General features: G+C 41.5%; 1 protein-coding gene across 1 annotated transcript in view; it reads left to right on the forward strand.

The window, feature by feature from the left end:
- The window catches only part of FRAS1 (Fraser extracellular matrix complex subunit 1), a 538,610-nt gene that overhangs the window by 302,072 nt on the left and 214,645 nt on the right, over positions 1 to 21,893 (forward strand). Inside the window, exons 19-20 of the mRNA XM_061420570.1 lie at positions 4,593 to 4,733; positions 7,668 to 7,811. Coding sequence (XP_061276554.1) covers positions 4,593 to 4,733; positions 7,668 to 7,811 — 285 coding nt within the window. The remainder of the gene's footprint in view (positions 1 to 4,592; positions 4,734 to 7,667; positions 7,812 to 21,893) is intronic.

Raw genomic sequence — 21,893 nt, forward strand, 5'->3', positions numbered from 1 at the left:
AAGATGTACATTTTACTCTTAAAGGATTCCCAGGGGGTTGGGGAGGTAGGGTAAATCACGTTTTACCATCTGATCCAGCAATTCCACTTCTGGGTGTATGCCCAAAATAATTGAAAGTGGGATCTCAAAGAGGTATTTGTATACCCCTTTTCATAACAGCATAATTCACACTAGCTTAAGAGTGGGAGCAATTCAGTGTGCATGGATGAATGAATGGATTACCAAAATGTGGTAAATATGCATACATACAATGAAATATTATTCAGCCTGAAAAAGGAAGAAAATTCTGACACATGTTCCCATGTTGATGAACCTTAACGACATTATGCTAAGTGAAGTAAACCATTCATGAAAATGAAGTAAATAAATAGCAATATGCCTTTTGTTCTTTAAAAAGAAAACAGAAAGAAAGAAGGAAAAGAAGAATGAGGAAGAGGGGAAGAGTAATTTTATTTGACTTCCCTCATTTCAACTTTCATCCCTCATCACAGTGTTCCTTCTGCATATCCTTGAGGATTTTGATATTTACATCATAATTCAAGAGACATCCACCTCAAAAATTGTTTTGACATGAAAAGCCAGGAAATTTTATATGATATGAAAACATTTTATGCTGCCCACTTCATATATTATTTAAAAGGAAAAAAGAAATAGTAGTGTCCTTTGTCTGAAATTTGAACAGAATATAGAATGAATAAAAAATTGGTATGTTTTCATTGTTTTAGGTAAAACTTTTATTGGCGTCAAGTTGACTGGAATTTACAACCATCTGAGGACACTTTTGATGCCAAAACTTTTAGTGCTTAAGCAGCTCCGTTATGCTTTTTCAGAAATATACTCAGCCATCAACTGGAAAACCACTCTCTAAAAAATGTAGTGGGGAAATTACTCACAGAACTTACTCTCAAATCTCTTCCATATATGCCCTGTAATGGAGTTAGTCTTCCTTGAAGGATCTTAGACTTCAAACTGGAACTTCTGCTACGGAATCATCTTCCATTAAATGATAGACCCTCATAAAAGTCACTGAAAGAGTGTAGACATTTCCAAAAGCAGCACAGAATTGAAGTTTCATGAGCTTGTTTTAAAGACACAGATGCCTATAGTTACAGAAAAATAGTATTACAGAGGACCAAAGACTTGGAAAGGATGGTCATCCAGCGTATCATTTTCCCTCAGTGGCACAGGATGACTCACTAGGTCATTATCTATTTGGTTCTTAAACATTTCCAGTGAAGGCAGTTCTGAAGTCTGCCATGGGGATGTCCAGTGGGGCTTATTTCCAAAATCAAGTGGGAGCCAAAGGATTTTCTTCTGAAATTCTTAGCCCATCAACTAATTTGTCTTCATTGCTATTTTTGTTATTGTTGTTCAGTCACTAAGTTGTGTCTGACTCTGTGTGACCCCATGGATTGAAGCACACCAGGCTTCCCTGTCCTTCACCACCTCCCAAAGTTTGCTCAAACTCACGTCAGTTGAGTAGGTGATACCATCCAACCATCTCATGCTTTGTCGTCCCCTTCTCCTGCTGCCCTCAATCTTTCCCAGCATCAGGGTCATTTCTAATGAGTCAGTTCTTCACATCAGGTGGCCAAAGTATTGGAGCTTCAGCTTCAGCATCAGTCCTTCCAATAATTATTCAGGACTGATTTCCTTTAGGATGGACTGGTTGGATCTCCTTGCTACCTAAGGGACTCTCAGGAGTCTTCTTCCGCACCACAGTTCAAAAATATCAATTGTTTGGTGCTCAGCCTTCTTTATGGTTACTTTCTTGTTCTACATAATTCAGTAACAATCTTTATTCACATCGAGCCAGTTTATCTCATTGATTTTGTGACCAAATGAAATAAGTTGTCTGCTCATAATGCGTTAATTCATCTCCTCCCAGTTTTCAATTCAACAATGATATGCTTTGATTTCCTATTTATTAAGGAGGAAGAACAGAAGGAGCTGGGGATATTTGCAATCTTGTAAGGTCTGATATGAACATAATGGTATTATCATAGACAATTTTAGGTATGTAGAAGTTTGTTGCTTCCCCAATTATCCTAGAGGGCTTTGTGTTGACAACACAAGTTAGTTGTTTTTGAAATACTGCCACCTGACTTTCTATCACATGTCATTTCATTTGTGCTAAACATGTCTTAAATAATGAGCTGATACGTACCTCTCTTTTATAGCCATATTTGCTTACTTGTTCTATTTTGTTTTTTAAAGAGGAAATATTTTGTCAGTGATTCTGAAAATACGTGGGAAAAATTACTGTGACTTGTGCTATTAGAGTAGTTAACAAGGCAATCTAAAAAAAAAAAAGGAAATAATTTTAAAACTTGGAGCTCTGGCTCTGTTTTTCATAGAGCAATAAATACTGTTGAATAGATATAAAGCTCTGCAGTGCAGCTAGGGATAATAATCAAAATATTTATCAACCAATAAGTAAGGTGTGGGCTTCCCTGGAGGCTCAGACAGTAAAGAATCCACTTGCAATGTAGGAGACCTGGGTTCGATCCCTAGGTTGGGAAGATCCCCTGGAAGAGGGCATGGTAACCCACTCCAGTATTCTTTCCTGGAGAATCCCCATGGACATAGGAGTCTGGTGGGCTACAGAGTGTCTGGGCTCGAGAAGAGTCAGGCATTACTGAGCAAATATACACAGCACACACAAGGTAGGGTGTGGGGCTTCATAGGGGGCTCGGTCATTAAAAAAAAAAAAAAAAACCCGCCTGCCAATGCAGGAGATATAAGAGATGATGGTTCAATCCCTGGGTTGGGAAGATCCCCTGGAAGAAGGCATGGCAACCCACTCCAGTATTCTTGCCTGGAGAATCTCATGAACAGAGGAAGCTGATGGGCTACTGTCCATTGGGTTGCAGAGTTTGATAGGACTGAAGTGACTTAGCATGCATGCATGCAAAGTTGGGTGTACTGCCCAATCCAAATGGGTATGGCCTTAGCTCAGGTACAGGTGTTAAACCTTCAGGTGCTCAGTTAGGGATGAGATACTAGGGAGGAACACCAGAAGGTTTAGAACAGCAGTCATCTACCAGCCATATATCATGAGTTTAATACTCCTACAAACTAGTTCTGCTGGACAAGAACATCCTACCCTGCAGCAGCCCAATCTGTACATCAAGGATTGAAATTTACATTTTTATTGGGGATTGGTGGAAATGGAGACCTCAGTTGTAGAAAATCCCATATGCTTCTTCCAAGCTGCTGATCTCTTGAGTCTTCAGGAGGTTTGATTGAGGGGGCAGAGGAGGCAAAGAGGAGACTGAGGGTCGTGTCCCTGCAGTCAGTGGATCTTGTCCCTGAAATGCCTGGGTCCTCCTACTCATTGTCTTACTTACCTCTGTTTCCCCAACACCTCGACCTACTTGTGGCTCAATAACAAAAGATGAATGAGTGATTGAGAGTGATTGACTGGCTGTTTCAAATTGTGGGCTTTATTATTATTCAGATATGATGAGGCCAGCATATCAGGAGATGATTGTCTTGGGAAAGAACCCTTACTCACAGTTCCCAAGAGGAAGGGCATGTCACATCATGCAGGGGCCACAGAGGGAAGCACCAGGGTGGGGCAGGAGGCAGAAGGAGTGAGGGCAAAAGGTGGGCAAAAGCTGATATTGTGGTTTCTGTGGGAAGAAATGAGTGAGGCATAGTAAATAATCCACATGGTGTCCACAACATTCTGTGTGGTATATATTGTTTATATTCTCATTTTTATACATGAGGAAGTAGGAGCCTTGAGAAATTGCATAACTTAGTCAAGGTCACAGAGAATTGTGATATGATGCTCTTATTCTCTCTGTTATACTCCATTTTCCATTTGTTTTATTTCAGTTATTTGCTTGTGTGTCTGTTGATGCAGCTACTTTGAGCAGTTCGAAATGTTGGACAGTCCTTCTTACCTGTGTGTGTCCAGTCTCTGTCAGAGCGTGGGCTCCATAGAAACCTTTGTTTAATCAATCAGTAAGGCCTCCATCACCTTCCTCTTTAATTTGAGCAGCCTAATCAGCAGCCCAGTGATGGTACAGGAGGTGTCCTGGAAGGAGACCTTTTTTAAGGCTTTCTGTTCTTTATCTGACATCCTCTGAGACTGGGAACATGGGAATAAAGAAATGAATGATTCTGCAAATGGTTATTTCTGTTTTTTGTGTCACTTATCCCTTTCTTAATCTGGGTTCCCTGATGGCTCAGTTGGTAAAGAATCTGCTTACAATATAGACCAAGGTTCAATCCCTGAGTCAGGAAGATCCCTTGTAGAAGGGAATGGCAACCCACTCCAGTATTCTTGCCTGGAGAATTCCATGGACAGAGGAGCCTGGCAGGCTACAGTCCATGGGGTAGCACAGAGTCGGACACGACTGAATGACTAACACTTTAATCTGGGTTCCACAGATGCCTGCTTTGTAGGATACAGCCTGAAAGAAGTATGTGAGATGTCTGCTCTGTCCTTGGGAAAGTTAAGTGAATGTGTAGAACTTATACCCAATGGAATATTACAGGAAAGTGAATGGGGAAGGCAGAGCTACTGTCCTTGTCAGATGGCGGCTCTCCTGATTATCTCCCCTGCCTTTTCTCCCTTCCAGCTTGCCACCCATCCTGTTCTGCGTGTGCAGGGATGAGCCCACACAACTGCACAGCCTGTTGGCCTTCCCACATGCTGTTGGATGGGGAGTGCCTCTCCCAGTGCCCAGATGGGTACTTCAACCAGGAAGGCAGTTGTACAGGTGAGTGTGTAACCCATATGTTGTCTTCATACAACCTGGCTCTGAAATTAGCAACCGTGTCATACCAAGGCACTAGACTTGGGCTGTGAGTCCTTCTGAGTGAGGGAAACACGTGAAACTCTGTTCATCCAATAGGAAATATGGATGACGTGAAAAATGAGAATCAGCTTGAGCCTCTGCATATAGTGAGGGGTGATGGGGGCCATCAAGGAGATGAACTGCTGCAGGCTCTCATGCATTTGTGCAAGAGCAGGCCTTGGCCTCACCTCTGCAGTCCTCAGCCCCTCTTCCCCCGGCTGCAGCCTAATTGAGCAAAAAGGGAAAGGGTATTTATTTCCTTCCTTGACACATCAGCCCAATATGTTTTTAAGAGCACCTGTATATTTCAGTGACAGAGATTTTAAGAATTACAAGTTCAGATTAGTGAAGGGTTTTATTGGAATCGACAGAATACTAAAATTTAAGCACCTTATTGTAGCTCTGTGTTTTCTTGTCGCTAGAGAAAAAAAGAAAAGACAAACACATTCTATCATGATTATGGTTTTATTTCTAAAAATAGACTGCTGAGGCCGACTGATAGGGAAAAAGCCCATCATTATAAAATTGTTTGATTTTTGGTTCTGGCATTGGAAAACACGTAGTAAATGTGTAAAATATTTTTGAAATAAATTAAAACTTGTCAGATTCATCAAGCCTCAACTCCAAAGAGGAAATTTAATGTGAATACAAACTTAGATGATTGAAGATCAATATTATTTTTCTGGAATTTTCTTCTACAAGTAGCTTTTTAATCTCTGTAGGTCCCTGATGGGTTGTTTCACTTGAAACACTCAATTAAGCTCAGTGGGGAGAATTCTTGGTTTCCCTGTCCCTGGGGTTGTCCTTGAAAACTGTGGTCTTTCCTACTGTGCCCTCACCCTTGCCCAGTTGGTTTCGTCTGTGGAAAATTGTTTGGGGGAAGAAAGTCTGAGTATCTGTAACTCTTCTCTGCCCATGCCCCTGCCTGCCTGAGACCAGCAGATGAAAGGTACTTTTATAGGGAAGAATAAAAAAATCTGGCTACAGGTTGAATCTGTTTCTTCTACTTTCTGTTGCTTCCCTAAACTGAAAGGATATTGTCTGTACATAATGCCCTACCTCGGGGAACCCGGCCCCTCTGCCTGAATGTGAAACCAAAGTGCTGTTGTCCAGAGAGACATTCTGACCCTGCTCACCTATGTATGGCTGCAAGAAAGAGGAAATTAACACAGCCCCTCCCGAAGCTGACCATTCCAGGGGGTATTTGCAAGATTAATGGCCTTTGTACTTTACTTCCTCACCTCTTCCTCCTCTGTAAAATAACCTGGCATCCAAACCCTGATAAGATGGTTATTTTGAGACACTAGTCTGCCATCTTCTTGATCTGCCGGCTTTCCAAATAAGGTTGTTATTCCTTGCCTCAACACCTCGTCTACTGATTTATCGGTCTGTCGTGGGGTGAGCAGAGGGGACTTGGACTCAGTAACAGTACCACAAGCAGCAGGGCTCCAAGGTCACTGGAAATATCCTGGCAGGGAGGGGCCACTGGGCAATAGAGATCAACCTGAGAGTGCCAGTATCTTTCCAATGGATATTTACAGATTTAAGAGCCTCAAGGAATGTAGAACTGGTGATGGTTAATGCTAGCCTTCTAATCAGCAGTTTGTTTGCTTGCTTTTTTTTTTTTTCTATAACATCTTATCTTCTTTTGGCCTTCTGCCAGACAAAGTTGACTTTACTGGAAATCTGTGCCTTTCCTTCCCACCAGCTCTGCACCAGAAGGGAATTCTTTGTCATTAGTTCCAGCAAGCACTACCCGGCTCTGGTGCTTTACCTCCCCTCCTCTTGGAATCAGACAGGCTTAGATTTCCTCATCCTTGGCAGACAAACCCTTCAGTCTCCTTCCACGCACACTTGCTCCCGCTGCCCATCTTGGCAGCACAAGAGCAGTTGCAGCTGCAACTTTCTTTTATTCTTTGCCATCCTTATCTTTATTGCCTGCACCTACTGGGACTCCCTGCTCTTTTTCAGTGTAGTACCTCTCAGTAATTTGGTGGTTTTTCTGGGGAAAACATAGCTTTGACAGTTTTGTCTAAGGAATTGAACTTTAAACGTGGTTCAGGATAACCTCCAGAAAGAGGCCTTTTTCGGCTCTTTGTATTTTAATTAAGTGTTGCTGCTAAAACAGGCATTCAAGTTGTGGCCTGGAGGGAGAGCAGGGTTGGCATCTGACTCTGTGAGAAGTTTTCACTTCCCCTGCTGTGGGTAGTTCTACCTGTGCCTGCTGGGGATTTCTGAGAAGCAAACTGTCTCCCTCTTCTCCATCTAGCTCTTTGAATTTTAGAGAGGGAGAGTCTTACCACTTGTTTTTCTGGTTTTTTACTTTGATCTGAACTTCCTGATTTATATAGATGGGAATGGTCATACTGAGCAACAAATTCCTCTCATTTTATTTTCTAAAAAATTTTAAAATATTTATTTACTTATTTAGCTTCACTGGGTCTTAGTTGAGGCATGCACGATCTTCAGCCTTCCTCTCGGCGTGTGGGATCTTTTTAGTTACAACATATGAACTCTTAGTTGTGGTATACGGGATCTAGTTCCCTAACTGGGGATTAAACCTGGGCCCCCTACATTGGGAGATTAGCTATTGGACCACCAGGCAAGTCCCAATTTCTCTCATTTTAATGTTTCTAGATCCCATGTTCTGTTCGTGGGCAATGTTTTTGCTGACCCTAGAAATGCTGTCTTTTGGTTAATGCCAAAGGGCGTGCCAGCCTTGCTCAGGAGTCTTTTTCAAAAGATGATTAGCATTTGAAGTCTGTTCTTAGTGTAATTGGTGGAGTACACCAAATACTTCGTGTGTGTACATGCTGAGCTGCTAACTCCAACCCCGATTCTTGCTTTTCCTTCCAGAGTGCCACCCCACCTGCAGGCAATGCCACGGCCCGTTGGAGTCTGACTGCATCTCCTGCCACCCTCACGTTCCTCTGACTGCTGGGAGCTGCAGGGCCCGCTGTAAAGAGGAGCAGTTCCTCAACCTCGTGGGCTACTGTGCTGGTAAGTGAGTCCCTGTCACAGGCTCAGAAATCCCTAGCCTAAGGCTGGGGCTCTTCATGCCAGGCCCCAGAAGGCTCTTATATTTGTCCTTTGTCATCAGATTAAGAGCTCTCTCTTGGGAGATGTTTGTCTCATGTCCAAAAATTCACTTCACTGCTTTCTATCTGACATTTAGTAAATATCTGTGGATTCAAGTGGAATCTTCTAATGATACTCTTGCAGTTCCTGAAAAAATCTTAGAACTTCATATTAATGAAAACTGAAGTCATGATAATGATTGCTTACATGCATGCAGCGCACTTTAGCTTCAGACCGCAAGAAGTAGGTTCAAGATAGTCACGCACTCTGAAAACTGTTGCCCTCTTGTCTGCTGCTATCTGTTATCTCCTGCTGTGAAGAACCTTTGTCATCAGCCCTGAGCTCACACAACGACAACAACCAGGCACAAAAGTGTAGGGAGATCAACCTAGAAGCAAATCAGTTGCTTCAGGAAATGGGATTTTTTTTTTCCTCTTCAGTTTAGTACTCAGATCTTAAAAGGAAGTAAATTAGGAAATCAAAAAAGAAAAATAAGCAGCAATAATAACAGCAACGGCTTTACTGGGACTTCCCTGGTGGTCCAGTGGTTAAGTGTCTGTGCACTCAATACAGTGGGCACAGGTTCAATCCCTGATCAGGGAACTAAGATCCCACATGCTGCATGGGTGTGGCCACAGATTTTGTTTAAAAAGCAGCTTACTGGAAAGAAACCTGGAATTTGGATAATGATGCAGTAGCCATGCAGTGTTTGTGTTCATCCATCCATTCCTATAATAAATATCTTTGAGTGTCTAACAGTGGTCATATGCTCAGAATATATTAAAAAAAAAAAAGATTAATAAGACGACGATTGTACCCTCAAAGAGTTTAAGTCTGGAAAGGGGGACTTACAGACTAGTGGGTTATTTTATATTTCTTGACCCAATTCTCCAAGTTGCATGAGAAAGTTGAAGAGATTTGCCTATAGCTGCTGTTGTCACGCTCTGAAGGGCTTGAGTGGGAAGCATCCTGGGATCTACTGGGCAAAAGGGGAAGCTGAAAATTCTGGTTAGACACACCCTGGAGGGGCTGACCTGGCTGTAGGGCTTGTTCCCAGGCAGGGAGGGAGTGTGGCCAGTTGTCTCCATCAGAGTATCGAGGTGGCCTGTTCAACACAGTGAGTAAATGGTATTGGTGCTTCATGTGTGGCTGGGGTGCCCCAGTCCCGGGTGATTTATTTCTTTTTGAGCATGACCTAGGCTCAGACAGTAAAGAATATGCCTGCACTGTAGGAGACCCAGGTTAAATCCCTAGGTCAGAAAGATCCCCTGGAGAAGGAAATGGCAACCCACTCCAGTATTCTTGCCTGGGAAATCCCACAGACAGAGAAACCTGGCAGCTACAGTCCATGGGGTCACAAAGAGTCATACAGAACTGAGCGACTAACACTGAGCTTAAGACTAGACATTAGAAGGAATTCCCTTGTGGTCCAATGGTTAGGACTCCACACTTTCACTGCTGGGGGCCTGCCTTTGATCCTTGATGGGGAACTAAGAAACCACAAGCTGTGTAGTACCACCAAAAAAAAATAATAAAAGAGTGAAAAAATGACTTGACATGAGAGTCCAAGATCTATACCCTAGGAAGACAGAACTCTTGAAAGCAGCCAAGACCTGCTAGGATTCAGAGCAAAACCTGATTATAGCAACTACAAACATTTTAGGAACAATGGAAAGTAGAAACTCAGAGAGTCCAGGCTTCAGATGGATGTGATAGCCCACAACTAGAGGGGCTTCCCTGATGGTTCAGACAGTAAAGAATCTGCCTGCAATGCCAGAGACTCAGGTTTAGTCCCTGGGTTGGAAAGATCCCCTGGAGACAGGCATGGCAACCCACCCCAGTATTCCTCCTGCCTGAGAATTCCAAGGACAGAGGAGCCTAGCACTGATTCCTATGTTAGGATACAAAGGAGCAACTCCTAAGAGGTCCTGACACGGTTAAAGCACATTGGTAGATATTTATTGAGGATCACCTGAGCCCAGGGTGCTGAGTTTGAGGGGACTTAGAGATCTTCCAGGCTACTTAAGGAGATGACACAAGTACAGTTAACAGATAGTACAAAGCAATTTATGGATCATAGCCTCTTTAGGCAGTATGGTATGTATGGAGGAGGGAGGAATAAAAGATATGGACAGGTGGGGCCTAAAATTCTTCCTGAAGAATAGCTAGGATTCTGTTAGACAGAGGGAAATGGGGTGGGCATTCCAGGTGTATTTCTACTGGGAAACAGGGACAGCAGTAGAACATGTGGGCCATTCGTGGCCAGTGAGAGTGGTCCAACCTGGCTGAAGGACCTGGTTTGAATTAAGCCGAATTAGGTGAAATGATTGGAAAATGTAAGTTGGAGCCAGGGTCTACAGAATGCAGAGTTCTAGGCTGAAAAATCTGGACTGACTCTTGTGGGCAATGATAGGACTATGAGAGTTTTAGAGGGAACTGTGAGAGCTAAGACTATGTTACAGGCAGGAAGGCTGCAAGCTGCATGGAAGATGGATTGGAAGCTGTAAAGATGATAGAGATGTTAGAAGGTTGAACCTTCATAATGGCTTTTCTATTTTCAAACTATTCTGAGTGTGGAACCTAAACACTTTATGCTAGGGCCATTTTATAAATAAATGTTTATATAAGCAGATCGGTAATTTTTAATTTTTAATCAGCTCAGTTCTATCCAATGTCCAGAGGCCTCTTTGATGGTAAATTAGGTGATTAGGAATTGCATTAACTTTTTAAGGCTTATATGGGATCAGTGGAATAAAGAATCATTCAGTTCATTTCAGTTGCTCAGTCATGTCTGACTCTTTGTGACCCCATGAATCACAGCACGCCAGGCCTCCCTGTCCATCACCAACTCCCGGAGTTTACTCAAACTCATGTCCATCGAGTCGGTGATGCCATCCAGCCATCTCATCCTCTGTCATCCCCTTCTCCTCCTGCCCCCAATCCCTCCCAGCATCAGAGTCTTTTCCAATGAGTCAACTCTTCACATGAGGTGGCCAAAGTATTGGAGTTTCAGCTTTAGCATCAGTCCTTCCAATGAATACCCAGGACTGATCTCCTTCATAATGGACTGGTTGGATCTCCTTGCAGTCGAAGGGACTCTCAAGAGTCTTCTCCAACACCACACTTCAAAAGCATCAATTCTTCAGCACTCAGCTTTCTTCACAGTCCAACTCTCACATCCATACATGAATACAGGAAAAACCATAGCCTTGACTAGACAGACCTTTGTTGGCAAAGTAATGTCTCTGCTTTTTAATATGCTGTCTAGGTTGGTCATAACTTTCCTTCCAAGGAGTAAGCGTCTTTTAATTTCATGGCTGCAATCACTATCTGCAGTGATTTTGGAGCCCAGAAAAATAAAGTCTGACACTGTTTCCACTGTTTCCCCATCTATTTGCCATGAAGTGATGGAACCAGATGCCATGATCTTCGTTTTCTGAATGTTGAGTTTTAAGCCAACTTTTTCACTCTCCTCCTTCACTTTCATCAAGAGGCTTTTTAGTTCCTCTTCACTTTCTGCCGTAAAGGTGGTGTCATCTGCATATCTGAAATTATTGATATTTCTCCCGGCAATCTTGATTCCAGCTTGTGCTTCTTCCAGCCCAGCGTTTCTCATGATGTACTCTGCATATAAGTTAAATAAGCAAGGTGACAATATACAACCTTGATGTGCTCCTTTCCTATTTGGAACCAGTCTGTTGTTCCATGTCCAGTTCTAACTGTTGCTTCCTGACCTGCATACGGGTTTCTCAAGAGGCAGGTCAGGTGGTCTGGTATTCCCATCTCTTTCAGAATTTTCCACAGTTTGTAGTGATCCACACAGCCAAAGTCTTTGGCATAGTCAATAAAGCAGAAATAGATGTTCTTCTGGAACTCTCTTGCTTTTTCCATGATCCAGCGGATGTTGGCAGTTTGATCTCTGGTTCCTCTGCCTTTTCTAAAACCAGCTTGAACATCTGGAAGTTCACAGTTCATGTATTGCTGAAGCTTGACTTGGAGAATTTTGAGCATTACTTTACTAGCATGTGAGATGAGTGCAATTATGTGGTAGTTTGAGCATTCTTTGGCATTGCCTTTCTTTGGGATTGGAATGAAAACTGACCTTTTCCAGTCCTGTGACCACTGCTGAGTTTTCCAAATTTGCTGGCATATTGAGTGCAGCACTTTCAAAGCATCATCTTTCAGGATTTGAAGTAGCTCAACTGGAATTCCATCACCTACACTAGCTTTGTTCGTAGTGATGCTTCCTAAGGCCCACTCGACTTCACATTCCAGGATGTCTGGCTCCAGGTGAGTGATCACACCATTGTGATTATCTGGGTCGTGAAGATCTTTTTTGTACAGTTCTTCTGTGTATTCTTGCCACCTTTTCTTAATATCTTCTGCTTCTGTTAGTAGGCCAAATGACTCTTAAAGTCCCCAGCCCTGGAATATCAGGTTCCATTAATATAAGCTGAAAGGAACACACCTTGTCTGTCCTGAGATTAGGTGAAAGTTTTAAATAAGGTAACCCGTTGTTTGGTACTTGGAAATCTTTTGTTGAGTGAGAATGCACTCGTGCGTGCTAAGTCACTTAAATCTTATCCAACCCTTTGCAACCCTATGGATCGTAGCTCTGTCTATGGGATTCTACAGACAAGAACACTGGAGTGGGTTGCTGTTTCCTCCTCCAAGGGATCTTCCCAACTGAGGATCAAACCCATGTTTCTTATGTCTGCCTGCATTGGCAGGTGGGTTCTTTACCACTAGCGCCACCTGAGAAGCCCTGAGTTGAGAGTAGCTTATCAATATTTATCACAGAAAAATATGACCAGTAATTTTAGTTGTTGACCTTTTAGAGAAGTGCACTGACCCCAAGGTTTATTTTTTAATGAATATATGCCCTTTCCAAATACCTCCCAATTGTCTCTGTAATATCATAATGGATTTGTTCATGTATGGCTTCATCAGGCATTTATTACCCACATGCTCCCTACCAGGCACTGTGCTAGGCTCTGAGGAGGCCCAGATGAATAAAATATAGTGCTTGCATTCCAGAAACACACTGTGTAGTGAAGGAAGGAGATGTTTGTTGAATATGACATTATTGTGACTATATGAGCTGAGGGACAGCACCCTATCCCAGGCTGGAATGTGTGTGTGTATGTATGTGCATTCATATGTGTGTGTGTGTGTGTGTATGTGCGCGTGTGCATATGTGTAGTGGGTGGTGAAGGCCTTCTGGAACTAGTCATAACAGATGATTTTGAAACATGAGTAAGAATGAGAGGGCTTTGGAGATTTGGAGAGGAGAGCATTCCAGAAAACAAGTCAAAGAATGTTTTCTATTCAGGCATCAACAGAGAGTTCAGTAGAATGCCAGGTCCCTCCAGGTGCTGGGCCCTGAAGCAGAAGGAAGCAGGCCAGGTCATGAGGCCTTTGTGGGTTCTGTTTGAGGAGAACATGCCCTGGTATCAAGGCTGTGATAGGTTTTTAAGGAAGGAAGCGTTTTAATTACGTTTCTGTAAAGAGAAAGTTGTGCAGAAGATTGCGTAGAAGATGGGGGCAGAAAGTCCTTTGGGAGGGAGTTGTAGGAATCCTTGTGAGAGATGAAGCCCTTTGATGAGAAAGTTGCTGACGGGATGAAGAGCAGGAGAGTGAATCTGGGGGATGATTTCTAGGATTCTGGTCTAGTAAGTTCAAGGAATGAGAGAAACAGTTGTGAAGGACCAGAATAGGAAGATGATATATTTGACCTTGTGCAGGTGGGACTATTGAACAATCTGGGGTAGCTGTCCAGGAGGAGGATGGAGGTCTCAGTGAGCCATAAACTCATCTGTTATCTTCCTTTCACCCTGAGCCTAAAGTCCTGGAACTCTTTTTTTAGCTCAAGTGTTGCTTCAGTCATGTCATAAGTTAAACTCCTGGAATATTTCAGTGGCTTTTATCTAAACGCTGGAAGGTGTTAGGAGGAGCCCTGGTGATAGCAAAGCAGAAGAGAGTCCACCCATGCAGTGCCCTCAATAGAGTGTATTTCCAAAGTCCCTGGGAAAATCTGACACAGGGGAAGCCCTGGAGAAGCACCCTCTCTTCTGCTTTTGTCTCGTGTGAACTTTAGAGGTTGATAGGACTTACTCACAGGATTTATTCTATCTCTGAGCTGTACCTAACCTAAGATCATCATCAGAGACCTCTTAATTGCTCTTAGCTGTTTAAGAAAGAAAATTACATCTAATTTATCACACAGACAAGAATAAGCACATCCTGGGAACAGGTCCAATAACCTCACTGTGTTATCACATATGGAGATGTCACACGTATGAGGTTTTTTTATCCCTCCAAGTCTATCAAAGCAAATACAGTGTGTGAGATTTGGGGCCAGAGCCGAAGGCTTTCAACAAAGACAAATGAACTGGGATGAGAGGTATGAGTGGATAAGATTGCAGCTGACATGGTGAGGTGTTATGGAAAACCAGTTGTTTTCCTCCATAGATTTTTGTTTTTTATACTTTGCTCACATCTCAACAGTGTTGTCCCCAAATTTCAAAGCCTGGGGTGCTCCTTCTCTTTGTCTTTCTCAGCTAAAACCTTTCTCTTTTTCATAGAAAAGGATGAGAATTAAAAAGAAAACATGAAGAAGACATATTCAAATGAAGATGCATTAAAAAATGACATTGTTTTTCTGGAATGTCTAATGGGAAGGCTGTACTTTTTAGTTCTTAGGTAGAAAGGAGATAATACTGAGAGTGATATTGTAGAGGAGAAGGCTGAAATATTTTATTTATTTCACTTTTAATCTAGGTATTGTTTATTTACTATATTGTGTTAGTTTTAGGTGTCCAGCAAAGTGATTCAGCTATATTTGCATATATGTATACATGTTTTCTATTCTTTTTTCTTTTAATTAATTAATTAATTAATTTTTTATTGAAGAATAATTGCTTTACAGAATTTTGCTGTTTTCTGTCAAACCTCAACATGAATCAGCCATAGGTATACATATATCTCTTCCCTTCTGGAACTCCCTCCCATCTCCCTCCCCATCCCACCCCTCTCTTGATACAGAACCCCTGTTTGAGTTTCCTGAGCCATACAGCAAATTCCCATTGGCTATCTATTTTACATATGGTAATATAAGTTTCCATGTTACTCTTTCCATACATCTCACCCTCTCCTCCCCTCCCCCATGTCCATAAGTCTATTCTCTATGTCTGTTTCTCCATTGTTGTCCTGTAAATAAACTCTTTAGTACCATTTTTCTAGATTCCATATATATGTGTTAGAATATGGTAATTATCTTTTTCTTTCTGACTGTATAATAGGTTCTAGGTTCATCCACCTCATTAGAACTGACTTGAATGCATTTATGTCATCTTTGATTTCTTTCATTGGTGTCTTATAGTTTTCTGTGTACAGTTCTTTCGTCTCCTTAGGTAAGTTTATTCCTAGATATTTATTTAATTCTTTTTGTTGAAATTGTGAATGGGATTGATTCCTTAATTTCTCTTTCTGATTTTTGATTGTTAGTATATAGAAATGCAAGTGATTTCTGTGTATTATTGATTTTGTATCCTGCAACTTTGCTAAATTCACTGATTAGCTCTATTAGTTTTCTGATATTGTCTTTAGGGTTTTCTATGTACAGTATCATGTCATCTGCAAACAGTGAGAGCTTTACTTCTTCTTTTCCAATCTGGATTCCTTTTATTTCTTTTTCTTCTCTGATTGCTGTAGCTAGGACTTCCAGAACTATGTTGAATAATAGTGGCCAAAGTGGACACCTTTGTCTTGTTCCTGATCGTAGGGGGAAAGCTTTCAGTTTTTCACCATTGAGAATAATCTTTGCTGTAGGCTTATCATATATGGCCTTTACTATGTTGAGGTAGGTTCCTTCGACGTCCATTTTTTGAAGCGTTTTAATCATAAATGGGTACTGAATGTTGTCAAAGGCTTTTTCTGCATCTATTGAGATGATCATATAGTTTTTATCTTTCAATTTGTTAATATGGTATATCACATTGATTGATTTGCATATATTGAGGAATTCTTGCATCCCTGGAATAAACCCAATTTGATCATGCTGTATGAGCTTTTTGATGTGATGCTGAATTCTGTTTGCTAAAATTTTGTTGAGGACTTTTGCATCTATGTTCATCAGTGATACTGGCCTGTAGTTTTCTTTTTTTGTGTTGTCTTTGTCTGGTTTTGGTATCAGGGTAGTGGTGGCCTCGAAGAATGAGTTTGGAAGTGTTCCTTCCTCTGCAATTTTTTGAAAAGCTTTAGAAGGTAGACCTTAGCTCTTCTCTAAATGTTTGATAGAATTCTCCTGTGAAGCCAACTGGTCCTGTGCTTTTGTTTTGGGGAGATTTTTGACGACAGCTTCAATTTCAGTGCTTGGAATTGGGTTGCTCATAATTTCTATTTCTTCCTGGTTCAGTCTTGGAAGATTGAACTTTTCTAAGAATCTGTCCATTTCTCCCAGGTTATCTATTTTATTGCCATATAGTTGTTTTTCCATGGGGATGGTCTTGGTCCCTGTCTTCTGTACAATGTTACGAACCTCATTCCATAGCTCATCAGGCACTCTATCAGATCTAGGCCCTTAAATCTATTACTCACTTCCACTGTATAATCATAAGGGATTTGATTTAGGTCATACCTGAATGGTCTAGTGGTTTTCCCTACTTTCTTCAATTTCAGTCTGAATTTGGCAATAAGGAGTTCATGGTCTGAGCCACAGTCAGCTCCTGGTCTTGATTTTGCTGACTGTATAGAGCTTCTCCATCTTTGGCTGCAAAGAATATAATCAATCTGATTTCAGTGTTGACCATCTGGTGATGTCCATGTATAGAGTCTTCTCTTGTGTTGTTGGAAGAGGGTGTTTGTTATGACCAGTGAATTTTCTTGGCAAAACTCTATTAGTCTTCGCCCTGCTTCATTCCGTATTCCAAGGCCAAATTTGCCTGTTACTCCAGGTGTTTCTTGACTTCCTATTTTTGCATTCCAGTCCCCTATAATGAAAAGGACATCTTTTTTGGGTATTAGTTCTAAAAGGTCTTTAGGTCTTCATAGAACCATTCAACTTCAGCTTCTTCAGCGTTACTGGTTGGGGCATAGACTTGGATTACTGTGATATTGAATGGTTTGCCTTGGAAACGAACAGAGATCATTCTATCGTTTTTGAGATTGCATCCAAGCACTGCATTTTGGACTCTTTTGTTGACCATGATGGTTACTCCATTTCTTCTGAGGGATTCCTGCCCGCAGTAGTAGATATAATGGTCATCTGAGTTAAATTCACCCATTCCAGTCCATTTCAGCTCGCTGATTCCTAGAATGTAGACATTCAACTCTTGCCATCTCTTGTTTGACCACTTCCAATTTGCCTTGATTCATGGACCTGACATTCCAAGTTCCTATGCAATATTGCTCTTTACAGCATTGGACCTTGCTTCTATTACCAGTCACATCCACAGCTGGGTATTGTTTTTGCTTTGGCTCCATCCCTTCATTCTTTCTGGAGTTATTTCTCCACTGATCTCCAATAGCATATTGGGCACCTACTGACCTGGGGAGTTTCTCTTTCAGTATCCTATCATTTTGCCTTTTCATGGGGTTCTCCAGGCAAGAATACTGGAGTGGTTTGCATTCCCTTCTCCAGTGGACCACATTCTGTCAGATCTCTCCACCATGACCCGCCCATCTTGGGTTGCCCCATGGGCATGGCTTAGTTTCATTGAGTTAGACAAGGCTGTGGTCCTAGTGTGATTAGATTGACTAGTTTTCTGTGAGTATGGTTTCAGTGTGTCTGCCCTCTGATGCCCTCTTGCAACAGCTACTGTCGGCGTGGGGTATCTCTTCACGGCTGCTCCAGCAAAGCGCAGCCAATTCTCCTTACCTTGGATGAGGGGTATCTCCTCACTGCCACCCTTCCTGACCTTCAACGTGGGATAGCTCCTCTAGGCCCTCCTGTGCCCACACAGCAATGGTGTGGGGTTGGTCCTCCCAGCCACCGCCCCTGGCCTTGGGCATGGGATTGCTCCTCCCAGCTGCTGCCACTGAGAAGCAAAAAGCAAAGGAGAAATGGAAAGATATAAACATCTGAATGCAGAGTTCCAAAGAATAGCAAAGAGAGATAAGAAAGCCTTCTTCAGCGATCAATGCAAAGAAATAGAGGAAAACAACAGAATGGGAAAGACTAGAGATCTCTTCAAGAAAATCAGAGATACCAAAGGAACATTTCATGCAAAGATGGGCTCGATAAAGGACAGAAATGGTATGGACCTAACAGAAGCAGAAGATATTAAGAAGAGATGGCAAGAATACACAGAAAAACTATACAAAAAAGATCTTCATGACCCAGATGATCACAATGCTGTGATCACTGACCTAGAGCCAGACATCCTGGAATGTGAAGTCAAGTAGGCCTTAGAAAGCATCACTATGAACAAAGCTAGTGGAGGTGATAGAATTCCAGTTGAGCTATTCCAAATCCTGAAAGATGATGCTGTGAAGGTGCTGCACTCAATATGCCAGCAAATTTGGAAAACTCAGCAGTGGTCACAGGACTGGAAAAGGTCAATTTTCATTCCAATCCCTAAGAAAGGCAATGCCAAAGAATGCTCAAACTACCACACAATTGCACTCATCTCACACGCTAGTAAAGTCATGCTCAAAATTCTCCAAGCCAGGCTTCAGCAATATGTGAACCGTGAACTTCCTGATGTTCAAGCTGGTTTTAGAAAAGGCAGAGGAACCAGAGATCAAATTGCCAACATCCGCTGGATCATGGAAAAAGCAAGAGAGTTCCAGAAGAACATCTATTTCTCCTTTATTGACTATGCCAAAGCCTTTGACTGTGTGGATCACAATAAACTGTGGAAAATTCTGAAAGAGATGGGAATACCAGACCACCTGACCTGCCTCTTGAGAAATTTGTATGCAGGTCAGGAAGCAACAGTTAGAACTGGATATGGAACAACAGACTGGTTCCAAATAGGAAAAGGAGTATGTCAAGGCTGTATATTGTCACCCTGCTTATTTAACTTATATGCAGAGTACATCATGAGAAATGCTGGGCTGAAAGAAGCACAAGCTGGAATCAAGATTGCCGGGAGAAATATCAATAACCTCAGATATGCAGATGACACCACCCTTATGGCAGAAAGTGAAGAGGAACTCAAAAGCCTCTTGATGAAGGTGAAAGTGGAGAGTGAAAAAGTTGACTTAAAGTGTTTCAGAAAACGAAGATCATGGCATCCGGTCCCATCACTTCATGGGAAATAGATGGGGAAACAGTGGAAACAGTGTCAGACTTTATTTTTGGGGGGCTCCAAAATCACTGCAGATGGTGACTGCAGCCGTGAAATTAAAAGACACTTACTCCTTGGAAGGAAAGTTATGACCAACCTAGATAGCATATTCAAAAGCAGAGACATTACTTTGCTAGCAAAGGTTCGTCTAGTCAAGGCTATGGTTTTTCCTGTATTCATGTATGGATGTGAGAGTTGGACTGTGAAGAAGGCTGAGTGCTGAAGAATTGATGCTTTTGAACTGTGGTGTTGGAGAAGACTCTTGAGAGTCCCTTGAACTGCAAGGAGATCCAACCAGTCCATTCTAAAGGAGATCAGCCCTGGGATTTCTTTGGAAGGAATTATGCTAAAGCTGAAACTCCAGTACTTTGGCCACCTCATGCGAAGAATTGACTCATTGGAAAAGACTCTGATGCTGGGAGGGATTGGGGGCGAGGGGAAGGGGACGACAGAGGATGAGATGGCTGGATGGCATCACTGACTCCATGGACATGAGTCTGAGTGAACTCCAGGAGTTGGTGATGGACAGGGAGGCTTGGCGTGCTGCAATTCATTGAGTCGCAAAGAGTCGGACACGACTGAGCAACTGATCTGATCTGATCTGATCTGATAGTTGTTCATAATAGTCTCTTATAATCTTTTGTATTTCTACATTGTCTGTTGTAACCTCTCCTTTTTCATTTCTAATTTTGTTGATTTGATTATCTCTCTCTGTTTCTTGATGAGTCTAGCTAAGGTTTGTCAATTTTGTTTATCTTCTCAAAAATCAGCTTTTAGTTTTATTAATCTTTACTATTGTTTCTTTCATTTCTTTTTCATTTATTTCTGCTTGGGTTTTAATGATTTCTTTCCTTCTATAATTTTGGGGTTCTTTTGTTCTTCTTTTTCCAGTTGTTTTAGGTGTAAAGTTAGGTTGTCTATTTGATGCTTTTCTTGTTTCTTGAGGTAGGACTGTGTTGCTATAAGCTTCCCTCTAGAACTGCTTTTGCTGCATCCCATAGGTTTCGAATTGTCATGTTTTAATTGTCATTTGTTTCTAGAAATTTTTTGATTTCCCTTTTGATTTTTTCAATAACGTTGGTTATTTAGAAATGTGTTATTTAACCTCCATGTGTTTGTGTTTCTTACAGTTTTTTTCTTGTAATTGGTATCTAGTCACATAGCATTGTGATTGGAGAAGATGGGTGATGCAGTTTCAATTTTCTTAAATTTACTGAAGTTTGATTTGTGACCCAAGATGTGGTCTATCATTGAGAATGTTCCATGTGCACTTGAGATGAAGGTGTATTCTTCTGTATCTGGATGAAATATCCTGAAGATATCAATGGGATCCATCTCATCTAATGTATCATTTAAGACTTGTGTTTCCTTATTCATTTTCTGTTTTGATGATCTGTCCATTGGTGTGAGTGGGGTGTTAAAGTTTCCTACTATTATTGTGTTCCTGTCAATTTCTCGTTTTATGTCTGTTAGTGTTTGTCTTATGTACTGAGGTGCTCCTATGTTGAGTGCATAGATATTTACAATTGTTAGGTTTTCCTGTTAGATTGATCCCTTGAACACTACGTTGTATCCTTTTTTATCTCTTGTAATCTTCTTTATTTTAAGGTCTATTTTGTCTGGTATGAGGATTGCTGCTCCAACTTTCTCTTGCTTTCCATTTGCATGGAATATATTTTTCATCCTCTCACTTTCAGTCTATATGTGTCTTGAGGTCTGAAGTGGGTTTCTTCTTGACAGCGTATATATGGGTCTTGTTTTTGTATCCATTCAGCTAGTCTGTGTCTTTTGGTTCAAGCATTTAATCCATTTACATTTAAATTAATTATTGATATATATATTCATATTGCCTGTTTTTCTATTCTTTTCCGGTATTTATTATATGATGTTGAATATAGTTCCCTGTGCTATACAGTAAATCCTTGTTGTTTATCTATTTTGCATATGGTAGTGTGCATCTATTAATCCCATACTCTGAATTTATCCTCCCTACATTTCCCCTTTGGTAGCTGTAGGTTTGTTTTCTACAACGACTGCAAAATTTTAAATAGCTGGTTGATGGCAGAATTCTAAGGGATTAAATTTTGTTTATGCAGTAGTTTTTTAAATGCTGGTTTGTTTTCTCATAAATCTGTGCCAGAGTGTAAGCAAAAGAAGACAAGCATCAGGAAAGAACTACTACTCTCAGAATTTTCATATTGTATTCCAGTACTTGAGTTCTAACCAGTGGTTAATAGGTGTGGCATAAAAACATGTCTCCTGAGGAGGAGCCAAGATGGCGGAGGAGTAGGATGGGGAGAACACTTTCTCCCCCACAAATTCATCAAAAGAGCATTTAAACGTAGAGTAAATTCCACAAAACAACTTCTGAATGCCGGCAGAGGACATCAGGCACGCAGAAAAGCAACCCAACTCTTCGGAAGGAGAGAGAAGAAATACAACTCCACCCACCAGAACACCGACACAAGCTTCCCTAACCAGGAAACCTTGACAAGCCACCTGTACAAACCCACACACAGCGAGGAAACGCCACAATAAAGAGAACTCCACAAACTGCCAGAATACATAAAGGACACCCCAAACTCAGCAATTTAAACAAGATGAAGAGACAGAGGAATACCCAGCAGATAAAGGAACAGGATAAATGCCCACCAAACCAAACAAAAGAGGAAGAGATAGGGAATCTACCTGATAAAGAATTCCGAATAATGAT

Source organism: Bos javanicus, chromosome 6 (genome assembly GCF_032452875.1).
Source record: "Bos javanicus breed banteng chromosome 6, ARS-OSU_banteng_1.0, whole genome shotgun sequence".
NCBI lineage: Eukaryota > Metazoa > Chordata > Mammalia > Artiodactyla > Bovidae > Bos > Bos javanicus.